General features: G+C 45.3%; 1 protein-coding gene across 1 annotated transcript; it reads left to right on the top strand.

Moving 5' to 3' along the window:
- Positions 1–4,200: 4,200 nt before the first annotated feature.
- Positions 4,201–22,945, top strand: LOC118831202 (cytochrome b-c1 complex subunit 1, mitochondrial). Its single transcript, XM_036738399.1, has 13 exons — positions 4,201–4,300; positions 7,441–7,581; positions 9,037–9,123; positions 10,055–10,184; positions 12,664–12,862; positions 14,400–14,479; positions 15,258–15,373; positions 16,845–16,988; positions 17,843–18,003; positions 18,405–18,490; positions 20,108–20,196; positions 21,703–21,778; positions 22,709–22,945. The coding sequence occupies exons 1-13, from the start codon at positions 4,232–4,234 to the stop codon at positions 22,771–22,773; spliced, it is 1,443 nt and encodes a 480-aa protein (XP_036594294.1). The 5' UTR covers positions 4,201–4,231; the 3' UTR covers positions 22,774–22,945.
- The last annotated feature ends 3,058 nt before the right edge of the window (positions 22,946–26,003 follow it).

Raw genomic sequence — 26,003 nt, 5'->3', positions numbered from 1 at the left:
GAATAAAGTGGGCAAGGGACTCAAGAGGAGAGAACAGAGTACTATTCACTCATTCACTAGGGGGTCAAGATAGGGAAGGGAAAAGAGTAGAACCAGTGCAGGGGTGATGTCCTCGGAAAGAACAGAGAGGATGGATGGAGGGTAGAGATCATGGGGAGGGTGAAAAACAGGATTTAGAGTTTCAAGGCTGAGAAGAGGTGGAATGACAACAGATTATGATCAGGTAAAAGAATTTTGGAATATTCATGAATGTGGAACACTTGTGGGTGACGGTGAGATCAAAGGTATGGGCATCTTAGGTTGTAGCTGTTATTGGGGTAGAATCAAGGCAATAAGTAACTGCAGGAATTGGAAGGTGCCTTGAGACAGGGCCCTCTCTGTTCTTTCCCTGCCTCTTTGATAAGGCAATTGAGTACAGGTGTGGATAGTATTTTCCCTAATCCTAAAAATGTCTACCCTTGACCCTTCTACTCCATCCTGCAACTTTGCCATTTCTTTCCACACCTTCCCTCCCCTTTACTGCATAAGTTCTGGAAAAAAGCTGTATGCAGCTCTCTCATTTTGGCCTCTTCCGGTTGGTGGAGTGCCTGCAGGCTTCGGTGTAAAAATGGCTAAGTCTAGGAACCATATCACCCACAACCAGTCACGAAAATGGAACAGAAATGGCATCAAGAAACCTAGGTCACAGAGATATGAGTCTCTGAAAGGGGTTGACTCCAAGTTTCTGAGAAACATGCAGGCCAACAACGCTGAAGCCATCAAGGCCTGAGCAGAGGCCATCCAGGCCCTGAGTACCAAGGCCTCCAAGACCAAGCTCCTCAGGCCCAAGATCCCCAAGGCCAGTGCCAGGCGTGTTGGCCACAAGATGGCCACCAAGCATCCAGGCCCTAGGGTCAGCATCAAACGTCCAGGCCCCAGGATCATGAAGCCTGACTTTAAGGTTGCCAGTACCACTGACCCCAAGGCTGCCAAGCCCACTGACCCCAAGGCCGCCAATCTGCCACTAAGGTCAGTAAGTCTGATCCCAAGGCCACCAAATCTGACGCTAAGGCCTCCAAGTCTTATTCCAAGGCTGCCAAGTCTGGTCCCAAGGCAGCCAAGTCCCATTCTAAGGCCACAAAGCCCAGTGATTCCAAGGCTGCCAAGCCTACTGACCCCAAGGCTGCCAAATCCAAATCCAAAGATGCTGGGGCTAAAGCTGCTAGTCCCAAGTCTTCAAAATAGATGCTTCAAGACAAAGGGACTTGTTTAAACCCTAAACCACTGTTTTTTTCTCAGCCAGGATATGATTATTCATTATTTTGTACAAATAAAGGAAATGGTCATTAAAAAAAAAAGCTGCATACAGCTGATGTTCACTACTTTACTACCCACCACTCTCCTTACCCCTCTGGGGAAAGGACTTTTTCTTTTTTTTTTTTCTTCTATTTTTTGCAAGGGGGAAAGGCAGGGCGATTGGGGTTAAGTGACTTGCGCAAGGTCACACAGCTAGTAAATGTGTCAAGTGTCTGAGGCCAGATTTGAACTCAGGTCCTCCTGACTCCAGGGCCGGTGCTAAAAGGACTTTTTCAAAAGTTACCAGTGACTTTTAAATGGCCAAATCTCTGTAGGATCATATATTCAATCTAGAAGAGACCTTAGAAGTCATCCAGTGCAACCCTCTCATTTTACAGACGAGGAAACTGAGGCTCAGAAGTGTTAAGTGACTTACTCAGGTTCAACACAGCTAATATGCCTGGGTTTCACACCCAGATTTTCCTGGCTCCAGGTGCAGAACTCTGTTCATTACATTAAAGGTGACCCAAAAGGGGAAAGACAGCGAGACCCAACTGAGCTAAAAGTCCCCTTGGAAGTCAGTCACATTTTGATACTCCCTAACCTATTTATTTGCAGCTCAAACCTTACTTAATATTTTGCATCTCTCTAATGTACATACTAGGTACTTAATGCTTGATAATAAATTGATGACTGACTGAATGAAAAAAAGCATTTATTAAATAATTACAACAGGCAGGCCCCCATCCCCTCAGATCCGAGCTATTATAATAGTTCGGTAGTTTCTCTCTCAGCCACAAATCTCTTCTCAATCCAGTCCATCCTTCACTTGGTTGTCAAAGTGATCTTCCCAAAGTGCAAGTAGGCCCATATCACCTTCTATGGCTCCATATCACCTCTAAGATGAAATATAAACTCTTTTGTTTGGCTTTTAAAGCCCTCCATAATTTGCTTCCCAAACCCCTTTCCAGCCCTCTTACATATTACTGCTCCCCTCTCTCCCATCCCATTATGTACTCTGTGATCTTGTGAGACTAGCCTATCCTAGCTATTCCTAAAACAAGACACTTATCTCTTAACTCTGAGCATTTCATGAGCTGTCCCTCATACCTGGAATGTGCTTCCTCCTCATCTTCATCTCCTGGCTTCTCTGGCTTGCTTCAAGTCCCAGCTAAAATCCTGCTTTCTGCAGAAAGCTTTCCCCAATTCCACTTAATTCTAGTGCCTTCCCTCTGTTGATTATTTCCAATTTATTTTATATATAGCTTTTCACACATAGCTGTTTACGTGTTGTCTCTTTAATGGATTGTGAACTCCTTGAGGAGGGAAGGGACAATCTTATGCCTTTCTTTGTATCCCCAGGCCTTAGTTAACGTGCTGCCTGACAAAACTGAAGTGCTTAATAAATGTTTATTGACTAATTGACTGACCCTGTGAAAAGCACTGTGCTAAGCCCTGGGGATACAAATAGAACCGAAGATAGTTCTTGCTCTCAAGGAAATCACATTCTGCAGGGGTTCTTGACCTGGAGGTCCATGGACTTGTGTATCTCTCTATATTTATATACATACACATATATGCATTTACAAATATAATAACTATTTCAACATATCTAGCTTTCCCTGTAATCCTTTGTATTTTATCTTAGGAATTTGATATCCTGAGGAAGGAACTGTAGGCTTCTGCAGACCAAATTTATTTACTCATATATAAAAAAATACTCATTTCTGATGTTGAGCCATTTGACAGGGCCAAGGATTTTGGTGGTGAGAGCTTTCTTTTTTTCATCCTCAGTAGCTGTGGTTGCTTGTGGTACCTGTAAGAGGCATCCCCACAAGTCCACTGACAGCTGCTTCCCAATGCTATGGATTGGGGTGGGGGGGTCCAGATTGGAGGCTGGGCATGTGGTCTGCTCTTCCCTAGGCCCTCGGGCTTGCTTACCTGCTGGAAGGGTGGCAGCTCCTCTGTTGGTGGTGGCAGTGGTGGTGGTGTTGGCAGAGGGTGTCAGGCCCCTTCTCCACGAGGGCTGCTCCCCTCAATGACGGCAGCAAGGACCGCCTGCCGGTTCAGGATCAAGGCGCGCTCATGTCAATTACACATGAAAGTGACCTATGTTAGGATTCCATCCCTCACCACTACATCCCTCGAGGAGGGCAGGGGTTGTTTCTTTGTTTTTCGATCTTTACTCTTTTTTGCCCCCGATGCCCCGCCCAATCAAGACGCTTTAAGCAGTAGGGGCTTAATCAACGTTTGCTAAAGGAGTGAGCATGTGGAATGGTCTGCCAGTGCTCCCCTAATTGGGACTCTCTAAGCTTATGCTTGAGGGCCTTCGGTGGGGTATACGAGGATGCTTGTTCGGCTACGGGGTGGGCTGGATGGCCTCTGCTGTCCTTTCCAGCTCCCGAGGCTTGGAACCCTGAGAATGAATGAATGAATGAAGGGAGGTGCTGGCAGTGATTGACAGAAGCGCCCAAGAGAACTTCACAGGGTTCTTCGACAGGCGGCAGGCGAGAGAGAGAGAGAGAGAGACAGAGAGATAGAGAGAAGGAGGAAGAATGAAGAAAGAGAGAGAGGAAGGGGAAGGGGAGGACGGGGGAGAAGGGGGTGAGGACAGGGGGAGAAGGGGGTGAGGAGGGGGAGAGAGGGAGGGAAGGAGGGAGGAGGGGGAGAGGGAGAGAGAGAAGAGAGAGAGAGAGAGAGAGAGAGAGAGAGAGAGAGAGAGAGAGAGAGAGAGAGAGAGAGAGAGAGAGAGAGGAAGAAGGGGAAAGGGGAAGGGAGGAGAGAAGGACAGGGGGAGAGGGAGAGATAGGGAGAAAGAGCGCGAGAGAGGGATAGAGAGCGAGAGGAAAAACGTGGGGGGGAGGAGGAGGAGGTCGAGAAAGCGCATGCGCCGAAGTCCATCTCGCGCACCTTTTAGCGCAGGCTCCGCCCAGACTGAGTGAAGGAAGGGAAGAAGATGGCGGCTTCCTCTGTATGCCGGGTCGGCGGCGCCGCGGCTCGTGCCCTTCTCCGCGCCCGCGGCTCGGTGAGATCTAACTACTCTCTGGTCAAGCCCGACGTCCTGGTGTGGGAGGGGAGAAGGGGAACCATTTTGAAAGGCGGTACTGCAGGGGGGGAGCGCTCCTGGAGCCGGGACAGCGGGAAGGTCACAGGGTCACGGGCGGGTGGCCGCACACCGGGGCCGGGGGGAGGTCAAGGGGCGAGCGCCCGGCACGGCGCGGGGTAGGGGTAGGGGGTCTCGGGGAGGAATGGTCTAGGTGACCTTGGAGGCCCAGGGAGGGAGTCCTCGGACTCCGAGAGCAGGCGGCCAGGGCCCAGGGAGGGAGCGATCTCAACGTTGAAAGGTGGGGCTGTGTGGGGTCCTAGCGCCGGACGGAGGCCGGAGCGGGCCCTGACCTTGGGACGAGTTGTCGCCCTCCTCTTCCGAGCCTCAGTTTCCCCATCTTCCAGATGGGCGTACTGATCCTGCCTTTGTTCACCGCTCCTGGTAGAAGGTGCTTCCGCACACCAGAAAGGGCCGGCAGAGACTTGCAAGTTAATAGTGTAGTGTCGTGGGAAGAGCATTGGAGGCAGGACTAGGCCTGGGTTCGAATCCCGACAATGATGAGAACTCCTTCCTACCTTGTAAACCCTCAAACTTGATAGAAACGGATATGTGCTTACCCTCGGACACTGCCTCATCTGTTCCATCTGTCAGCCAGCATTAGAGTGGAGTTTTGGGGTGTCTCCTCATTCCTATCCTAGGAGCAATAGTAGACACTTCTTTCCCTCTTTCTCCCCGGACCCGCAGGCTTGCAGGAAGGTGGGACTGGAGCAGAAGAAATGGCAGTTACTGGAGCTGCTATCTCAGATTTTTTTAGCCCCAGTTCGAGAGACTAGGAACCCTGGGGGCAGCCTGATCCACCTAGTCTGTTCTCTTGCACATTTAAACCCAGACTTCAAGCCCCTACTTAAAGTAACGGGTATGTGGTGTTCTTTTGGAGGCAATCTTGAGGATTAGCAAAGTGTACTTAATTCAGGCTAGAAACAGAAACCCAGACACTGCCTGCAACATGAAAATACACAAGCAGTTTAGTGTAGTTGCTAGGATCCCTGTATCAGGAATTGGGGGTCCTTGGTTCTTTGCCCCTCACTAGCCATAATACACGAACTTGGACCCTTTCCGGGCTTCAGTTTTCTCGTCTATAAATAAGAGATTTGGACTAGGTGATTTCTTATCAGCTGTAACCTGAGGTGCTTCTGAAGACTTCACAAAAAATAGAGCCAAAAGTGGTCCACTTTGGAAACCACTGCCGTGGAAAATAGAGAATATATTCACTGAGTGCCTGTGAACTTGGTGGCCATTTTTATCAGTAACTGTAAAGGTGTACCTCAGAATTTCAGATAAAACACGGGGAATGGATTGCTAACAAACTAGACAAAGAGTGTCAGAATCCAAAAAACTCTTTACAGGCTAAATCTAACATGATGAAGTTCATTAGGAATAAATGTAAAGTCTTGTATTTGGGTACCAAAGATGAAATTCACAATTATAATATGAGGGTTGTTTGGTGAAATAGTAGTTGGCCTGAAAAAGATCTGGGGTCTTTAGTAGACTACAAGATTAATATGAGTCTGCAATGAGATGTTGCAGCATAATGTGATCTTGGTCTGCATTAAGAGGGGCATAGACTTGGATTAGGGAGATACTGGGTACTCTGCTTGTGCAGACCTCATATATGGCATTGTGTTTCAGATTTGGTTACTGTGGTCCAAGGAGGACATGGATAAACTGGAGCGTATAAGAGAATCCAGAACAGGATAACTAGGATACTGAAGAACTTTGAGTCTAAGACATGAGGATCAGTTGAAGGAATTAGACATTTTTAACCTGTAGAAGAGAAGGCTCAGAGTGTATATATGGAAACACATCCTTCTCTCTCCTTGTTACCCAGTCATTTCAGTTGTGTTTTGGGCTTTCTTGGCAAAGATACTGGAGTGGTTTGCATTTTCTTCTCCAGAACATTTTACAGACCAGGAACTGAGTCAGCAAAGAGGGTTAAGTGACTTGCCCAGTGAGTATCCGAGACCAGATTTGAACTCATGAAGATGAGCCCTCCTGATTCCAAGGCCAGGGCTCTATTCATTGCACCAGCTAGCTGCTTGTGTGTCCCCCCCTCGGCCCCGCCATGTCTCTTAGTTTTTGAAGTAATGTCTTGTAGAGGAGGGAGTATAAAACTTGTTCTGTTTGGCTCTGGAGGACAGCGTGCAGAAAGTTGCTGCAAAGAGGCACGTTTAGGCTTGACGTTAGGAAAAACTTAACAATTAGAGCCGTCCAAAAACATTTAGCCATCTGTGGAGGTCTTTAAACAGAGGCTGGATATGTTATCCAACTTGTTGGATATGTTATAGTTGGGGGTTTCTGTTGGGTATGGGTTGGACTAGGTAGCTTCTAAGGTAATTTTCAACTCTCAAATTCAATTTTTTTTGAAGTTGTTGACTATGGATCAGAGGGTGGCCCATTGCTGACCCAAACCTTGTACTTGAGTGGACTTGTGGCCAGTTTGAGTTGCTGAGTCCTAAAATAATACATCATGCTATCTTTATGAGAATAGTTGCTTGAGCCTCTTAGTTTTACTATTTGCTAGCCCCGCTGTTAAAATTAAGGTAGAAAAGGAGGAGGCAAAAGTTTGGGCTGCAATGGATTATTTTGAATTATCTCTGGATTTTGATCCGTTTTTCTGTTTCATACCACAAGACCAAATTGAATGTTGTCTGCAGTGAGTCTCTAGTGTTCTGACTTGAATTGTCTTTGTGAGAATCATTGTGTCCCTTTTCCTCTTTTTCTCTGTACTCTGTTGTACTCAAGCCAAGACTGTCCTGAATGGACTTCCCAGAGACTGCTTTGGCTTGCTGAGCAATGAGAGAGGCATTGAAACCAGCAAATTTTGATACAAATCATTGTGCTTAGTGCTCAGGGGAGAGGCGATTAAAAGATGCAGGCCTTGTCTTCACAAAGTCATTCATTATGGGAGAGAGAGAAAAATATGCTATCAAATCATTCCTAGATTTTGGTGTCAGGAGGGAAGAGAAAGTGGGTCAGGGGTTATGTTTGTTGGATGAGGGATGACTGAGGTCAATATGGCTAGATTTGGGGCTGTTCTAATGACAATGTTATTTCTTCAGCCTTCTCTATTAAAGCCGCCCACAACTCGTAGCGCAGCTACCTTTGTTCAGACTCTCCAGAACATTCCAGCAACCCAGGTCACTACGCTGGACAATGGGCTCCGGGTGGCTTCTGAGGACTCCAGCCAACAAACCTGTACAGTAAGTTTGAAATGGGTTTCTTAGACAGTTGGGCCACTGTTAGGGAGGAATTCCTATAAGCCCCCCACTCTAGGAATGGGTCAGCTAGTTGGCTTATGAGTAGGCATCTATAGGAACTCCATACTTTACCACTGATGGGCAGTGCCTAACCTAACATTGCCCTGTTAGGACTACAGGGGTAGAATGGCACCAGCACACTCAGAATTCTAGTCCTGGCTTTGCTGGAGACTCCTTGTATCACCTGGGATAAGTCACCTAACTTTTCTCCTCTGCAAAATGGGGACACCGGTACCACTCTTATAGTTCTTACTAAGTTGTTAATACAAAATCAGTTGATCTGCCTGAGTCATTGAAGAGAAAAATTATACGGTGTGTAAAGTGATGACTATTTTCCTTTATCAATCCATCAATAAATATTTGAGGACTGTACCCTGTGCAAGATTTTGTGCCAGGTGATTTAACAGTTCCTTGCAGCTCACCTGGAGAAATTACCTATATATGAAAAGTCTTTTTGTGGTAATCTATCCTGCAGCTCACCACGAAAGATAATTAAGCTGTTTGCCTGAAATAAAGAGTAAGTTGCAATTCTAGACCTATGAAAAGTAAGTAACCTGCCTAGGGATCTGTGCATGCAGACTATAGACCCTGATATAGTTTAATCTCATTCAACAAAAATTGCTAAGTATTTACTCAGTGCAGAAATTAAAGTGGGCCTACACAACATACAGCCCATGGGTTGTATGCTGTGCAGGCCTGTTTGACATCCTCTGTATTTTTTGTGGGCTGCCTGAAATCCTTTTGTGGGCTGCAAGCAATGTGCTGCTATAAGCGGTCTGAGGGCCAAATGTCTAAAGATTTGGCCAAGGCACAACTCCTGTCCTCATAGAATTCAGGGTCTAGGAGGGTATGATATGTAGGATAGTCCATATATAATGTGTCATCAGGCCCTTCTAAATCCTGAGTTGTATAGTAGGTTATAGATATCTATAAATATCTTGACAGGTTCTCCTAGTGTGCAAATAAAGGTTATGTGAGGTCTGAGGGGGAAAGGGCCATTACCAAATGTGGAGATTATGGGAAGCATACTAGAGGAGGTGGGATTTAAGTTAAGCTTTAAAGATGGGTGGAAATCCCAGCATGTTGAGGGGAGAAAGGACATTCAGGGCATTGGGAGCAATATGAGCAAAGGCAGGAGGCTGGAAGGTACAACGTTTGTCCAAGGAGCAGAGTATAGTGAAGTTTGATTGGAGTGAATAGTATGTATTGGGGCATAGTGAGAGATAGGGCTGAAGAGTTGGGTGACACCAGTTTGTGGGGGGGCCTTAAATGCTAGGCAAAGCATTTAAATTTTATTCACTGAAACTTTGAGCAGAGCCGTGGTATGAACAGATCTGTGTATAATGTCACAGACTTTAGTGAAGCTCCTGGTGTTTTTCTGTATTATTTCTCCTCCAGGTGGGAGTTTGGATAGATGTTGGTAGCCGCTATGAAAATGAAACCAACAATGGAGCTGGCTACTTTGTGGAACACTTGGCATTCAAGGTATGAATAGGTTAGGTCACTATTCTGTAGAACCACAGACCCTAGAGACCTTTTAGGACATGAATTTCTGCTTGATTCTCCTCTCCAGAGGGTGTGTGTCTCTTCACATTACATTACGTCACTTTATTTAAGAGCCAGTGATGAAGGACTGACACTGGGTCTAAGCAAAATAAGCTGTCCTCTTAGAGCCCAGGTTGGTTCTAGGGGTATAGTCTAAAGTTCTGCTGGGGAGGACATAGCTGGCAAGATGTGGGTTTTCCAGCTCCTCTTTGGAAATGTTCCAGAAAGTTTTGCCATTAGGACTTGCACTACTCTTGACCATTGCTGATCAGTCACTGAATTTCAGCTTAAGATAACCTACTCCTCTGAGCTTCTTTGTCTCCCTGGCTTTAGACATATACTGCATCAAATCTCGTTTCCTTTTCCTCCTTCTGCTGCTGCTCCTGTAACTGGATGCCCACATCTGGCATAGTCTTCTTCTTTCCCTTACTACCCTTGTTTACTACACACTGTAAACCTTAAGAATGGATTTCCTATGGTTTGTTTGCAAGAGGAATGAGAATATATATTGAAACACCCATTTCACTTTAGCACTTTGTCTGGTACAGTTTGTGGACTCCTCAGAAGAATGTTTTTAAATGCATAAAATAAAATATTTGTGATTATGAAATGCAACCAGTTACATTGAGAACAGTTTTCAGATATTTGAAAACAAGTTCATGGATCCCAGGTTAAGAGTCCCTGCCATAGATAGTATTATTATATTTTATGAACAAAAGGGATAAGGGATTTTGTTTGTAAGTTAGTTGGAAGATGGCTTGCCCTGAACTACCTCACAAAGGGCCCTTATTTCTCATATCTCTGCTGGCTTTTGAATTGGCATAGTCTGAAATGCTTTGGCTTTTCTTCTTCCCCGTTGGTTTGTTTTCAGGGTACAAAGAAGCGTCCTGGGAAAGCATTGGAAGAAGAAATAGAGAGGATGGGTGCCCATCTAAATGCTTATAGCACTCGGGAACACACTGCATACTATATCAAAGCACTGAGTAAGGACCTTCCTAAAGGTAAGCAGCCTTCTGTGTTCTCTGTGTTTGGTATTGGAGGAAGAGATGTGGCTTGTTTTTCACTCAGCAGGGCCACCTTGACAGGGCCATAATGCTGCCTCAGAGGAGGATGTGTTTGAAGAGACATGGAATTCTTTGTTGTGTGAAGTGACATGAGAACATCTACAAAAAGCCTCTCAGTGTTGCATGGGATCATTGAATAAATATAAATATAATGATGAAGGTGAAACAGTATGAAAACAGCCGTGGCAAAGGCTGGGAATCTGAAGTGCAGCATCTTACTTGCATATGATAATATCTTGTTAGGTGAGTGGTTTAGCATGTTGATGTTTTGCAGGAGTTGAATCCCAGAGACCTGTAGCTTGGACAGGAGCCCTTCAAGAAGAGGGAGGTGTCATGCCTAACAATCAGCTTTCTAAAAGTAGAGTGGTTTGCCTAAGGCGGTCATGAATTCTGGTTAATGCAGCTATTAAAGCCAAGGCTGTGTGACCACTTGCTAGGGAAATGGAGGGAGGAAGGGAGCGGGTTCATGCTTCAGATCTGAGTTGATAGCTGACCTCTTAGATCCCTTCTCACTTTGAGAGTTTGTGTCATGACTGTGGGTGCTTCCTCATGGAGCCTAGCTACATTTCCTTCATTTGTCCAGAGTCCAGCATTTGAATGAGGAACTTGTTTTATGCCTGAGGAACTTGCCCCAATCTTCTTTACCCTTTTTCTCTATTGGTAACCTATAACAAGCTTGATCACCCATTGTGCCCCACAAAATTTAATTTAAATCATCAAATGTGTATTAAATTCCTGCTTGAGTTGAATGACATACAAAGTCCAGTTAACATGGTCAAAGCCTTCATACAGTTTAGTGGAGGAATAAGACACAGACACAATAAAAAATAAGCCATGTGTTTATAATCTAATAAAGTGATACTTTACCCCCTAGTTTACCTTCTCAGTGTAGTGTAGTAGAAGGATCAGGGGTCAGAGGATTTGGGTTCTAATCATGGATGTTCTGCTTACTAGCTCTGTGACCTTTTAGATAAATCATTTAGCCACAGACCCATTTCCTCACCTGTAAAATAAGGGCATTGGACTAGATAGATAGCACTGTGGTTTGCATATTCTGGGTTATTTCTTTTTCTCCTTCTAGACCTAAGCTGCAAAGAAAGTTTCTTATTAGGAATATTTATTAGAAAAGAATGATGTTATCTGTCGTTGGTACAGTTTTCAGTATTTAGAGGTTCTCTGTAAATTACAACTGAGCAGTATTGAGTTTACTAAGCCTAAACCGATCTTTGGTCTTTCTGCCCTAATGGTTGTCATGACTTCATCATGATCCTCCCCAGCCTTTTACCTGCCCTCAGTTACAAACTGTGATATTTCCCAAGGATCTCTGTTCAGCCTTTGACCCTACTATAACAAAAATGCTGCTTGCAGCTGCTGTGGAGGTGTAAGGCCAATAACACCAGCACACGGGAGAGCTGCTAGCGCAGGTTCTTTGATCTGCTTTTCTAAGGAAAGTAACTTTAAGGGATTTACAATCTTACTTTAATTAAACATACATGTATCATTCACTTAGTTCAGGGGAAGAAGTCAGGACCCTGAACTTCAGAGAAAACAAACAAATTACAAGCAAAAATTATATAACCAGAGCAAGTAACACAAATCAGCAGACAGGGCTTCTGACTGTCCATAACAATACTTACTTATTTTCCAGAAAGAGAAGCACCAATATTTGGGTTTTCAAAGCCAGGTGGCTCCTTAACAGCTACCCATAGTCTCATCTGGAGAAATCACAGGAACGCTCTTCCAATGAGTGAACCCCAAACAAAATGCTAACCTCAAAGTATATGTACCCTTCTTCAGGGTCAGAGGGCCTCACAATCATTTGGCTCAAACTTGTGTGACTTAGGCATTCTTGTGACTTAAGCAGGTCATCGAAGACTCTTGATTCAAAGACAAGGCTCAGTCAAAGGCACTTGATTACCTTAGTGCTGGGAAGCACTCCGAAGGAAAAAACAGCGAACAGTCCCCACTTTGCTTGCCATTATACCTAGCTGCCTTCAGATTATTTCCTTAGTACGTTGATGGGTTGCTATAAGAGCCACATGCCCTTCTGTGGCTGAAATAGCTTTTTGTCCTCAAGGGTCTCCACTCATAATAATGTATGATCAATATGTTATAACTAAATTGTTGGAGATAGGAGGCAAATTTTTATAGACAGGTATTTTCTGTTCCATGCCAGAGAAAACAAAGGAATGTTCTTTATAGGTGACCACAGTGTCTTGTTCTGGCCAAGAATAAAGTACATACGTCTGTGTTGGTGGAGGTGGGGAATGTAGTAATTACCATCATGTCTTTCCTCCTAGACCACTAGCTCATTCACCTGTCACCTAATATCAGGTTGGTAAGACCTCTAGGGTAGGAATGCTTCCACATGTACCTGTACTTTTGTCTCTTACTCTACATAATGTGTGTCTTCTAGCTGTTGAAATCTTGGGTGACATTGTGCAGAACTGCAGCTTGGAGGACTCCCAGATTGAGAAGGAGCGAAATGTGATTCTTCAAGAAATGCAGGAAAATGACAGCTCCTTGCGGGATGTGGTATTTGACTATCTTCATGCCACTGCTTACCAAGGCACTCCCCTTGCTCAGGCTGTGGAAGGACCCAGTGAGAATGCCAAGTGAGAACTCATTGCAAAGGGGCAGTCGTGTTTTTGGAGCACCAGCTGTGTGCGGAAACTCTGTGCTTTATCATGGGTGGTGGGGACAGCATAGGATGACGTGTGGAACCTTATCCAGGCACAGATGGCAAATGTGCCCGGAGCCATGGAAACATACATTTAAATGAATCTTGCCTTTCAGAAGGTTCCCCTTGGGAGGGATGCAGCTATTCGAACTGCTGTGATTGCACAGAAATATGGCCCAAGGCCATTGGAGCAACTTTGTTCACTGCCTTTGGCACCTTTTGATCATCCTCAGTAGGAGCAAATCTTAGGCATTTGAGGATGGATTTGATATCTGGAAACAGCCAAAGTCATCCTGAGCCATGTGTGCTGAATAAGGCTGGGGGATATTAGTTTGGGTGCAAAATGAGGTTGGAGCATCAATCTTAGAACAGGTGTAAGGCCTCCAAAAGAGAAGCCTCTTTCCTTTTGGGGACGTTTGTTTTATCTGTAACGTATAAGAATTGGACCAGGTGACTTCTGCTGACAGTCTGCGCTCCTGAGGTCCCATTCAGCTCAGATAGATTTGGATTCTGTGACTACTCCGACACCTATAAGGATGTATGAGTTCTGATATGTTGACTGTTATCTGGTAATCAAACCTCATGTAGAGCTAGTGGCCAGCCATTTGCTGACCAGAGTGTTTGGATCCTGGTGACCTCTAGGCTAGGCAAGGAGTGGGAAGAGGAGATGGGTGGGGGAGAGGATGTGCTGGGGGCATGCTAAGCTCTTCCCTTCTGGAGCCCTCTAAAGGCATGGGCCTGGAGCAGGGAGCCTCAGTCTGCAGGAGGGGGCCGTTCTTTCCTTTAGCTAGCCAGCCTCTGGTCAAGTTTATAATGATGATAGTGGTAATGTATTTCTCACCATCCCTACCATTTATATTGGGCTTTAAAGTTATCCAGTGTTTCCATATCATTGCACATGTATAACCTAATATCTGATTGCTTGCTGTCTCAGGAAGGGGGGAGGGAGGGATAAAATTTGGAACTCAAAACTTAAAAAAACCCACCAAATGTTTAAAAATTATTTTAACATGTAATTGGGGGAAATAATAAAATAAATACTTGTAAAAAGTTGTCGAGTGTTTTCCTCACAGCAACCCTCTGAAATATGTAGCACACTTATTATTGTTTCTCTTTTGTAAGTGAGAAAACAGGCTCCTGGAGGTGATGTGACCCTTTCTTCCAGTAGGTGCTTGACCCAGGTCTCTTTTGAGCCCAACTTTATCACTATTCCTACTTCTAGAGTATACTGTGTACCCATATGTACCCAAGCCTTCCTACACAGTTTTCTAACAAAAGTCGGAAGACCTGTGTTCAAATCCTACTTTTGGTACTTAGTTACTTGTGTGACCTTGGACAAGTCACCAAACCTCCCTGGGTCTCAGTTTCCTCATCTCTAAAGTGATAAGATTGTACTAGATGACCTCTGAGGTCACTTCCAGCTCCAGATCTATATGGACCTCATATATCGAACTTGTCATTGTCTTTCTCAGGAAACTGTCCAGGCAAGACTTAGCTGAGTTTATCGATACTTACTACAAGGCCCCTCGAATGGTGCTGGCTGCTGCAGGAGGTGAGTGTGGAGCGGGTCTCCTTTTTTCAGGAGCTAGGCCAGATAGAAGGTGAAGGCCCACCAATATACAGGCATCCGTGGTACTACCAGGATGATGAGGTAGTTCCATCTGGAGCCTGGTGAGGGCGTGGCGATAGAAAGGGAAGGGCTGTGAGGTCACTCATCCTGTATCTCCTCTCCATCTCGGCCACCTTTATTTGTCCCATCCCTTTTGTCTTTCTTCAGGACCCCCTCCTTTCATCTCTGTTACACACTCCTTGCTATACCTCACCCGCAGTCACCTCGTGGTCTGCGCCCATTCTCCAGCCTCTTTGTTTTCTCCCTGTCATGCCTTGGTTTGTATCCTTTCTCTAGCTCACCTACAGAGCAGCAGCATCCGAGTGATTTAGCTAAGGGTGGCAAGAGGGCTCAAGACTGAAGGTTAGAAGTGGTTCTTCAGTTGTAAGTGGAGCTATCACCCGGCCATGTGCTGGAGTTTGTTTGTACTCTGAATGGCTTGGACTCTCCAAGTTCTGTGGCAGAAGAGCATATCATAATGGATCCAGGCCTGATATTTTCTCCACATTTGCTCTTGTATCAGCTTTAGTCTCAGAAGGTGGCCCTTCCTGATCTGAGGAGTTTGTGTCTTTCCAGCTGTTGTCTTTCCATGTTTGATCTGGGTCTGTGACTCTGTGACTGAGCGGTCTCCCCTGGGGTGAAGGCTGGAGGTTTGGGTATGTGACAAAGGTCATTGAAGGATTATGGCATTGATGTTACCTCTTCTGCCTTCTCCGACCAGGTGTGGAGCACAAGCAGCTAGTGGACCTTGCTCAGCAGCATTTTGGCAGCGTCCCCATGGAATACGCTGAGGATGCTGTACCTCTCCCTTCATCCTGCCGCTTCACAGGCAGTGAGGTATGCTCTCTAAGCAGGTGCTTCCTAGCCTTACAGAAAAGGATTTGGGGATGTTTAATTAATTACTTTTCATTTTTGCGCCCCCAGCTTGTGTCTTGAATATGTTGCTCAGTTGAGTCCGATTTTTTTGTGGCCCCATTTGGGGTTTTCTTGGCAAAGACTGGCATGGTTTGCCATTTTCTTATCCAGCTCATCTTGCAGATGAGGAACTAAGGCAGTCAGAGCTAAGTGACTTGCCCAGGGTCACACAGCTAGTAAGTGTCTGAAGCCAGATTTGAACTTGGGAGAATGAGTCTTCCCGACTTCAGGCCCTGCACTTTATCCGCTTTGAAACCTACCTGCCTTGAAAATAATAAGCACTTAATTGAATTGTTATTGGCCTTGCCACAGGACATGTGCCCGCATTGGCCAAGGACTAATCTGCCTATATGTGGTAGAGGCTTATCATCACAAAGTTGGTCATGAGTGCATGAATTGTTTTGATCACAGTAATTTATGAAGCCCTTTACTATGGCATGGAAAGATTGTGATCTATGTTGGGGAGATAAACACCCACACTTGAGAACATCATGGGTCTTTTGAAGTACTGCAGAAATAGGTCCCCAAATTTATTTTCACCTAGACTGCTTATGACAAGCCTGTGTCCAAGGCTGGCCAGTTATGCCAGCTGGTGATATGGGATTTGGGGCGGGGGGGCCTGTTGTCAAACTTGTGTGTCCCAGAGGCAGAGAACAACAAGGTGGCTCTTATAAGCTCTCTACGTAGACCTTTGTAAGTGTCTTTAGACTGAGAAATAGTGGATTAAGTGAGAAAATTGAAAGGCTCAAATATATCAGACAGATTTTGCAGCGGCACAAGGCCATCGTTGCTCTGCCTTTGCTACTGGGGACCATGTTTGTGAATAGCCATAGTGACCTTGGGCAAGACTACAACCGAAGACCCATTCTCTGGCCAGTTTGATGGGGTAATCTTCCTCTTAGACCAGAGTTCTTAACCTTTTTGTATCGTGGAACCCCTCTGGCAGTCTGATGAAGCCTATCGGCATTTCTCAGAATAATGTTTATTGTGTACATTCATAATTGTAGAAAATCCTAAATTTCAGTTAGAGATTGGTGAATAAAAATGTAATTTTTTTCACCCATCTCCATTCATTTCTCCCCTTCCCCCCAATCTGTCTTCTGATCCCCAGTCTAGACTGCATTCAAAGCAGGTAGGCCTTGAATCTCCTCCTCCCGCACTCCTCAGTTCCCATCCTGATGGTGAATTCCTTGGAAACTGACCCTTAGCCTTCTCTTCTGTATTTCCTTGAGGCCTGGCTTGGGGGATAGTGCATATGGGATGAATATACAAAGCGATGTGCCTGGCCATCCCAGAGAACAGTCAGATAATCACTCTAGAATGTGCTTTCTGGAGACCTTGAGCAGTAACATCTCTTTGTGAATCTCCTTTTGACCCCTACTTCCTGTTTCAGATCCGTCACCGGGACGATGCCATGCCTCTAGCTCATGTGGCTCTTGCAGTTGAGGGCCCAGGCTGGGCCAACCCTGATAATATTGCACTCTCAGTAGCCAACTCGATCATTGGTCACTATGATTGTACCTATGGAGGGGGTGTGGTAAGGACCTGGATTCTCTACTCTCCGTGGGAGGATAGTGCTTGTAAGGCCCTGGCTTTTGGGAGTGGGTGCCATGAAGGGCTTGGGAAAGGCGTGAGGGGGAGGCATGAGGAAGGGCCTGTGTATGAGGTCTTCCCTTGTGCAGTCCTGGGTTGGTTTCTGTGTGTCTGGAATGGGGAAAGATTGGGCAAAGCAGCAAGCTCCTGGGCAGATAGGTATAAAGGGGAGATTACTGTTGCTGTTTATTGGGCCCTTTTTCCCTTGAATCTTTTTATACAGAATGGAGCTTATGTTGAATTTGACTAAAAATCACAACCTGTCTGGTGCTATAGTTCAGAATGTAGCATATAAAAGGATAAAGTTTCCTCCTAAGAAGGGCCCCTGTGATACTTTGGAGCTTAAAGCCCCCAGGGTGGTGTGGGGAGGATCACAGGGGGTGGAAAACTAGCCAGAAAGCCTCCCCAGGAAGGAAGGTTGTACAGAACTATGTAAGACGTGCACTCCTGCGTGAAGAGTTTCTGGTTTGAGAAAAGTGAGGAGGGAAGCCCAGCATGAGTGCCTGTTGCTTTTATGTTGACTTGGGCATTCTTGGTGAGACTCTTCTTAAGGTTTCAGTGACTAAAAATGGCCCTTCTCTGTTCCTTCTGTTGGGTCTATTACTGAAGAGGTGTAGGGAGCCCAGAGGCACCAGGAAAGGCTGGGGAAGGGGGCAGGGAATGGTGAATGCTAGTTGTCTGCGAGCTCTGGTTGTCGGGGATTGTTTCTGCTCTTCTAATGTAGAGGGTTGGACTGTATGACTTCTGGTTAGAGAACGGGCTGACATTAAGGTGATGCTCAATCTGACTTGGTTATAGCACCAGTCGAGTCCGTTGGCATCTGTTTCTGTGGCAAACAAGCTCTGTCAGAGTTTCCAGACCTTCAACATCTGCTACTCAGAAACCGGCCTGTTTGGCATGCATTTTGTCACTGATAAGATGAACATAGACGATATGGTATTCTTCATTCAGGGCCAGTGGTAAGTGTCTTCTAAGAAGAGGCTAGTTCTTGGCCCTTCTCTGTGGGCCCTATGGTATTGGACCTGTGTGCCTGGAGGTTGCCCCTGGCTACAAGTTTATCATTGCCTCAGTGTTAGGTTTACCATTCTCAGTCATAGAATCTCTCCCCTTTACCCTCTCCACCCCACATTTTACATATGAGGAAACAGGCCCAGGGTGCTAAAATGACTTGGCAGAGGTCACAGTCTAGGAGTAGGATTTGAACTTAGTCCTCTTACCCCAAAGCAACTGCTCTTTCTATTATAGCACACTGTCTCAGACCAGGGATAGAGGTTCTTCCATCTAGAAGTTCAAAGTGGTGCTAATCATATGGTTGATTGGGCATTTGAATATGAGTAATAATATAAACTTTCCTGTCTAGGATGCGTTTGTGTACCAGTGCCACTGAAGGTGAGGTGATGAGGGGCAAAAACATCCTGAGAAATGCTTTGGTGTCTCATCTGGATGGTATGTCTGCTAGAAGGTGGTTGGAGTGTCGCTGCTACTTCTGAATTTGGGTGATTGGGTGATCTCAGTGGGGTGAGAAGGAGGCGAGAAGAGACGCTTTGGAAATGATGTTCTCTTGAGGTCCCTTCCATATTTTAGCCTTTCTGGCCTCAGAACAGCATTCACAACCTGACTTTCCTTAGTAGACTTGGTTTTCCTTGTGTGCTCTTAAACACTACCAGCAGGACACAGACACTGGCCTAGACTGTATTTGTTTTCTGAGGACCATCCTAGCTAAGTGTTACAGTGTCATAGATTAAGAACAGGAGGGAAGTTGGCAGTTATCTAGTCCAACCTCTTCATTTTTTAATGACAGATCCCAAATCCAAAGAGGTTTGAGTGACTCACCCAAGGTCATTCTGGTTTTCAGTTGCCAACCTGGGATTTGCCCTAAGGCCTTCTGGCTCCCAAGTCCTGCACTCTTTCCAATGCTCAAAAGTTTTGCCACCACTGTGGTGGTGATTTTTGGGTCACAGCATTTTATGAACCATCCTCCAAGTGTAATATAATGAAAAGAGTGCTGGCGTCTAGAGAACTGGGCTTGAGCCATTGGTAGCAAATCATTTGGCTTTTCTGAGTCTCATTTTCTTGAAATATAAAGTGTGGGTCATAGGACTTTCCTTCTTAATGAGGTTATTGTGAGGAGGGTACTTCTAACTATGAAAATACCAAAGAGCTCATAGAGGATATAGGCAAAAAGCCTTCTTTATTCCACTGGAGGAGGGAAACTAGGCACTCATGCTGGGGTCTCCTCTAGAACCAAGGAGACCCAAGGCATTGAGGTTAAGCTGTGATACATATAGTTGTGGGTAGAAAAAGAATCAAGGACAAATTTCATTCTGTACTGGTAGTTCTAAAATGATGAAATTGTATCAGGGTGGTCATAGCATGAAAGGCCTGTAGAGGTCATCTAGTCCAGCTACTTCATTTTGCAGATGGGGAAGCTAAGGCCCCAAAAGATTAAGTGACATGGCTGGGGTCAGACAGGTTGTGAGTGGCAGACTCCCAGTTCAAATCTAGGCCCTCTGATTCCAAATTTAACACTCTGCTATACCAAATGGCTTGTTCCCTCCAGGGACATGCAGTTGTGGTGGCCACAAGTTACACATTTTGAACTAGAACCTTACTTGGAACTACCTGATCTGAATAAACCCATAGAAAATTGAGCTAGCCTCATGTGATGAAAAGCAGGTCATACCTTTCTCTTTTTTCCGTCTTCAGTAGGCACATAGAGGAGAGGTAGGTGCTTTTCTTTAGGAAAATCCCGGGACAATGCTTTGATGTAGTATTCTCTGTTTTCCTGAATTCTAGAAACATTTAGATAGGACCTCATGCTCTCTAATTCCTCTTCCATTGTGCTCCCAGGATAATTCTTGCCTTTGAAATATTAAATGATTTCTTCATTCAGGAGAGATAATGTTAGCTAAATCAGTCCCTGTAGAATTTCGTTCGGTAGCTGTGAAATCCATTGTGCTTCTTTGTCTTGTAAAGGTGTTTGATTTGGAACCCACAAGCATGGAAAGAGCTTTTGCAATGGTATTCTTTTTGAGTCTTTCATTAGTACAACTCTTTCTGCAGGTACCACCCCCGTATGTGAAGACATCGGACGTAGCCTTCTCACTTATGGCCGCCGAATACCTCTGTCTGAATGGGAGAGCCGGATTTCGGTATGTAAAAGCTGGGGTGGGAGGACTGTGGGCTACTTTGAAGACCAGATTTCTTCGTAGCATCACAAATCTGCTTTTTGAGTAGGAGTGTGTGTTTCTTCTGTTTATCTGTGTGGCTATGGACAGTTGGCTCAGCAGACTGAAAGAGACCAGTCTTTACCTCTAATAGGCTGCAGGTAAAGGTGGAATTGGCATCACTGCCTTAGTGGGCACAGAATAGGCACGTGTAGGCACTCCAGGGCCTGTGCAGTTTGGAGTTTGCATTCCTGGTTCTCTATCTGGGCCCAAGACTTATTGCCAGGAACTGCGGGCTGCCTGAGGTATGCTTTCTTGGCCAGTCTTCAAAAGGCTGTGGGTTTTATTCAGTGAACCCTGTGAACCTGAGCCCAGAAAGCACTTGAATTAGACCTTCCTCAGAAATTGGCCCAGTTTAATGATTACCTCTGTTTTGCTGTTCAGCTGAGGTCATTTGAAGGAATTAGCAGCTCTTTCTTCTCACTTGGTACTCCAGTGACCCTAGAATGAGATTATTTCCACTCTTCCCTGAGGTGGTCAGTTGGGCAGGTATCCCCTGGAATCTTGTGGGCACCTATTCCAAGGACAGAGAAGCACTTTGTTCCTGTGCTTCATTGGACTGCAGTCAACTCTGATTCTATGCCAGATTTGCTGGGACCCACAGCAGCTGAATTGTCTGTTTTTTTGTTGGAGCTGGAATTCCAGAGATAATTGTGGATATAATTCTGCCTTCAGGAGTTCAGCAGAGAAGCATGCTGCCTGCTTTCCCTTGTTTGCCAGTCTTCTGCTCTTGCTTGAATCCATGGGCTGAGGGAGGGTTTCACCTATAAGTGAGGGAGCTACTTTAGTATCCCCTCTCTTCTATAATCAAGCCTTCCTTGGGGTTTCCCAGGGCTCAGAAGAGTCTAATGGTAGCTAACTTGGGCTGCTCAGGAGGCCAGGGAGAGGTTGGATAGGGGAGTGACTCCTCTCTGACCCCTCACTTGAGTAATTGATAGCATGGAGGGGCCAGTAAGAGAGAAGGACAGAGGGGGCGAGTAGTTGGAGGAGGCCTAGGGAGTCCATGGGGTGGTTATTTGTGTGGGCACAAGAGGCTAGGGGAACATAGAGCGAGGACACCACAGGTTGGTAGCACGATTGTTGGATCAGCCTCTATTCTGCTATCTCTGAGTTGAAACATGTTTATGATAATCTCCTCTGTCTTCTGTCTCTTCATCCGGACAGGCTAAATTCTGCTTTCTTAAGAGTGTACTTACCAGGAATTCTTTTGGTAGCAATTAGTCCAATTAGGCAGTTATAAAACACTCTCTACAATATCTCTCAAAGGTATTTACTCTGGAGAGAAGAAACTGTCTTGGCAAAGAAACTAACAGAAAATTTCAGAGTCAGATGTGTTGTTGATTTTGAAACCTTGTTATTGTGTGGGTGAACCCCTGTCTTATGTCTCTCAGAGAGCTGACTTCCTGCCCATTTGACGTTTGCTCCTTCTAGGAGATTGATGCCAGTGTTGTGCGGGAAGTCTGCTCCAAATACCTGTATGACCAGTGCCCCGCAGTGGCTGCAGTGGGTGAGTAGTTTACAGGCTATCATCTCTATTCCAGGGAGGCAGGCTTGACTGGGGCTGGGACTAGGAATTTTTTTGTTAAGGAGGCTCCTTCCCTTCACTTGGGTGTGGGTTTACAAAGAGGAGGAGCCTGGTAGTTGTCTTAACTTTTTTTTCCCCTTTGAATTTCTGCCAGGTTTTCAAAATCAGATTAATGACTTCCCTTCTTTTCTCCATCATTTGGACTGAGGCACATTTCTGCCTGTCCAGATTGAAGCAGAGAGAAAGGCAATCTTGTTGGAAGTTGTGGGACTAAAAAACACCTCCTTGTGGGAGGTTCTACATCTTGGACAGAGGAAATAGGGCCCTCAAGTAAAGGAGGGGGGGACCCCTGCCTCCCCATTGCCCTGGCCACTCCCTGTTCAGAGTAGCTCCGAGATGCTGCTCTGACATGTTTGCTTGTCAGGCAAAGGGAGTTCCATCAGAAAACCTGCCCCAGCAGCTCCCTTCCCTCTCCCACTGATCAGGTAGTGAATTTTCTTCCTTCATGGTTCTTTTTAAGGGGTAACTTTGGTCTTCCCCACTGAACTGAGGTGAAGAAGGCCCCTGAAGCTGATGCATTGTTCCAAGGGGAAAAGGCTCTTGGGTAGGACAGAGGACTATGGGTGGAGAATTAGGTCATGATTAGGGATCAGGGGCAACAGGGTGGTGCCAGCTCAGAGCTTGAAGGAACAGGCTCATTGCCTCCTGCAGCTGAACATTCTCTTCCCTCTTGGCTCACGTTTCAGGCAGCTCGCCCGCCTCTTTCACTCCTTCCAAGGCCTGTCGATCATCCCTCAGGCCAGGTGTCCTGTGCTGGGTGGGGAGGGAAGGGTGCAGAGCTGTGACAAGCCCTTCAGTGGGTCTCTGCAGACAGTGCCTTAGGCTGACTAACTAACGGCTCTGTTCCCTCAGGTCCCATCGAACAACTCCCTGACTACAACCGTATCCGCAGTGGCATGTTCTGGCTGAGATTTTAGGGGCCACACCCAGTTGCGGGTGGGAGCTGTGAGATCTAGGTCCCTGGAGGTGCTCTGCTCAGGAAGACTCCCTCCAAACACCTCTGTCTGGTAACAGCCACCCAGTTTCTTGGGTGAGCAGTACTGTCTCAGATCATGTTTAAATAAAAGTAACTTAAGTTGAACTTTAAAAGGGTTTTTCTTAATAATTGCTGCATCTCCATCATTCAGTCAATCGATTCTTCATTTTTATTATGTGCCAAGCACTGTGCTACACACTTGGGATACAAAGAAAAAGCAAAAATCATCCCTGTCCTTAAGGAACTTATGTTCTCATGGGGGAGAAGACATGTACATAAATGGGTATATACAAGATACATACAGAGTGGAAGGAAGGTAACCTTAGTAGAGAAGGTACTAGCAAGGGAAGAGGGGAAAGGGAGTTGACCAGGAAAGGCCTCTTACAGAACACTCAATGAATATTTAAATGCCCAAGTTAAGCAAGACACTGTGCTTGACAGTGGGGATTCAAAGGTTAAAAAAAGTCCCTGACCTCAGGTAGTTCTAGAAACATCTCTAGGAATATATGACATGTATTAAGTATGTTATAAGGTAGTTTGTAATGGTGACTGCAAATTGGTTCAGCCAAAATGCTCTACAGAGTTTGTTCTGGGATACAGTAGCTGGGGGAGGGGGGGCGCGGGGTGGGGTGCAGGATGGGAAGAGGTGGGAATGGGTACAGAAAAGGCCTCATGAGAAGAGCTAGTGCCCGAGCTGAACTTGAAGAAATTGAAGAATTGTGTATGGTATAGATGAGGAAAGGTTGCATTCCATGCCCTAGATGTCTCCATGTGAGTAGGTGCCTGTTGGGCGTAGTATGCCAAGTTCGGGGAGTTAGTCTAGACTAGAGTACGTGAAGAGGGTCCACTGAAACCTAAGGCTAGAAAGGTCATTAGAGCCAGATTGTTAGAAAACCTTCTTTGCTTAGTTGTGGAGTTTGCATCTTATATTAGAGCCTACAGAGAGACATGGAATGTTTTTGATAAAGATAGTGACCGAGTAAGATTATTGGGAGCTTTGGAAAGAATAGAGTGGAAAGTGTAGAGACTGGAGACAAGAAGACCAGTTAGGAAGCTATTAAAGTAATCCAGGTGAGTGAATCCTCCACACCCCCTGAACTGTGGTAGTGGCTGTGTTGTGGAAGAGAAGGATGAGGGCGTGATTGTGGAGGTAGTGACAAGACTTGGCAACGGGCTAGGTAATAGCTAAGGGAAGGACAAGTCAGAAGTGACAGGTTTCAGACCTAGGTGCCTGGGAGGACAGAAGTACTGCTAATACTGGGGAAGGAGGGGGTACAGATTTGTGAGACAAGTGATGATCTTAGCTTTGTGCAAGCTGTATGAGTCCTGGTGTTAGGCATTGAGTTAGAGATGTCTGGCAGACACTCGGACAGGTGGGCTATCTGGGGGAAGTTTAAAGATGCTTGTGTGCAATTTGCCATTGAACCTGTGGGAGTGGATAAAGTTTATGGTAGGGAAGGAAGACTTAGAATAGAGCCTCGTCGGGGGATGATGAATCGGTTAAGGAGACTGGGGAGCAGTCAAAACAGGAAGAGAAACTGGACAGAGCAGTGTCACTGAAGCTAAGGGATGAGAAAGTATCTAGGAAAGTGGCCAATATTGTCAAAAGCTGAGAAAGAAAATGAAGATAGAAAAGGCCATTTGATTTAGCAATTTTAGAGGCTGTTGGTGACCCAAATACATTTCATTTTACGAGGTTTGGCACAGTTTAGCCTAAATTATCATAAAGGCAAGCAAAAGATTCATTAATAGTCTGCCTTTTCGATTAAAAAACCATGTGCAAGGCACTATGTTAGATGCTGAGTACACAAAGAGAAAAAGGACACAATCCCAGTCCTCTAGGAGCTTGTGTTCTAATGAGTTAGGGGTAGAGTAAAAGCAACATGCACACGGATTGATAGGAGAGTGCTAATCACTGGGTGTTTGGGAAGGCCCAGCTAGGACCTGCACCACTTTGGAAGAATAGCAAAGGTGAGGGGAGGGCATTCTGGGGATGGGAGGCCACTTGTGCAGAGACACCAAGGTGGCAGATGTCATGTTATCTGGCTGGTTTATTAGAACTGAGGGTATAGACAGGAGAAGCATACAATAAGACTGCAAAAGTTGGTTAGAGCCAAAATATGGAAGGCCATAAATGCCATGCTTAGTATTTTGTATTTTACTCTAGAATCACTAAGGAGCCATTAAAAGATTTTTGAGAAAGGGGATGACTTGGTCATAGATGTAGAACTGGGAGGGACTTCAAGGAGGTCCGTGCAGTCCAGCCTCTTCATAATATAGATGGATCAGCTGAGGTTGGGAGAGGTCATAGTATCATAGACCTACAGCTTGAAGGTTCCTCAGACAGTCTGATGCATTTGCCTTATTTTAGTCAAGCCTATGTTTTGGAATATGATGTGAAGAAAGAAAGACCAGAGATAAGGATGCTGATTAAGAGGCTCTTGCAATAGGCCCAGTGAGAGATGATGAGAACCTGAATCTGGGTGGATGATAAGTGGGGAGAAGGGGATCGATCCAGAAGATAAAAGAGATAGGCTCAATAAGGGGCTAATTGGTATAGAGATGGAGGAGAAGGAAAGGTCTGCTTTTTAGTATAGCGAGCTCCAGCAAGTATCCAGATAATTCAGTTCTCTCACTAACAATACATAATGCTATATTGTTCCCCAGTTTCCTCTAATTCCTTCTGTCTAAGTGGTCTTGTAATATACTACTACTGTTTTTAACTTGGTTGATCTCTCAAATGCCCTCTGCCATGCTTCCCCCTCTGGTTCTTGGATTTTCCTTCATGAGTGTCTCTTACTATAGAATAGAATAATAGTCTTATTCTCCAACTCTTTATTTTGTTCCAGAGCCATATTCTAGTTCTAGGTCCCATGCCACCAATTATGCTGGAGTATTAATTTGAATATTGGGAATGTGAAGAAGTCTGAAGGCCATTGGCCATGCTTGAATTGTGAGAATAGACCATATAGTGGAAAGAAATTACACCAAAGCAATGACTATGGGAAAGCCTTCAGCCAGTGCAGATTTCTTACTGAATGTTAGAGAATTTACACAGGTAAAAAAAAACCCCATAAATATAATGAAATTTGGAATAATATTCAACACCTGAATTCTTAGGAAGCATACTAAAGAAAATGATTATGACTAACGACCATGAAAAAAATCTTT

This window comes from Trichosurus vulpecula, chromosome 9 (assembly GCF_011100635.1).
Source record: "Trichosurus vulpecula isolate mTriVul1 chromosome 9, mTriVul1.pri, whole genome shotgun sequence".
In the NCBI taxonomy this organism is placed as follows: domain Eukaryota; kingdom Metazoa; phylum Chordata; class Mammalia; order Diprotodontia; family Phalangeridae; genus Trichosurus; species Trichosurus vulpecula.
This window is presented reverse-complemented; position numbering and strand designations above follow the sequence as displayed.

Coding starts and splice junctions, on each gene's coding strand:
- LOC118831202 (XM_036738399.1), top strand. CDS start 4,232: ATGGCGGCTTCCTCTGTATGCCGGGTCGGCGGCGCCGCGGCTCGTGCC. Junction 20,197..21,702: donor AATGGGAGAGCCGGATTTCG/GTATGTAAAAGC, acceptor TGCTCCTTCTAG/GAGATTGATGCCAGTGTTGT. Junction 21,779..22,708: donor CCCCGCAGTGGCTGCAGTGG/GTGAGTAGTTTA, acceptor CTGTTCCCTCAG/GTCCCATCGAACAACTCCCT.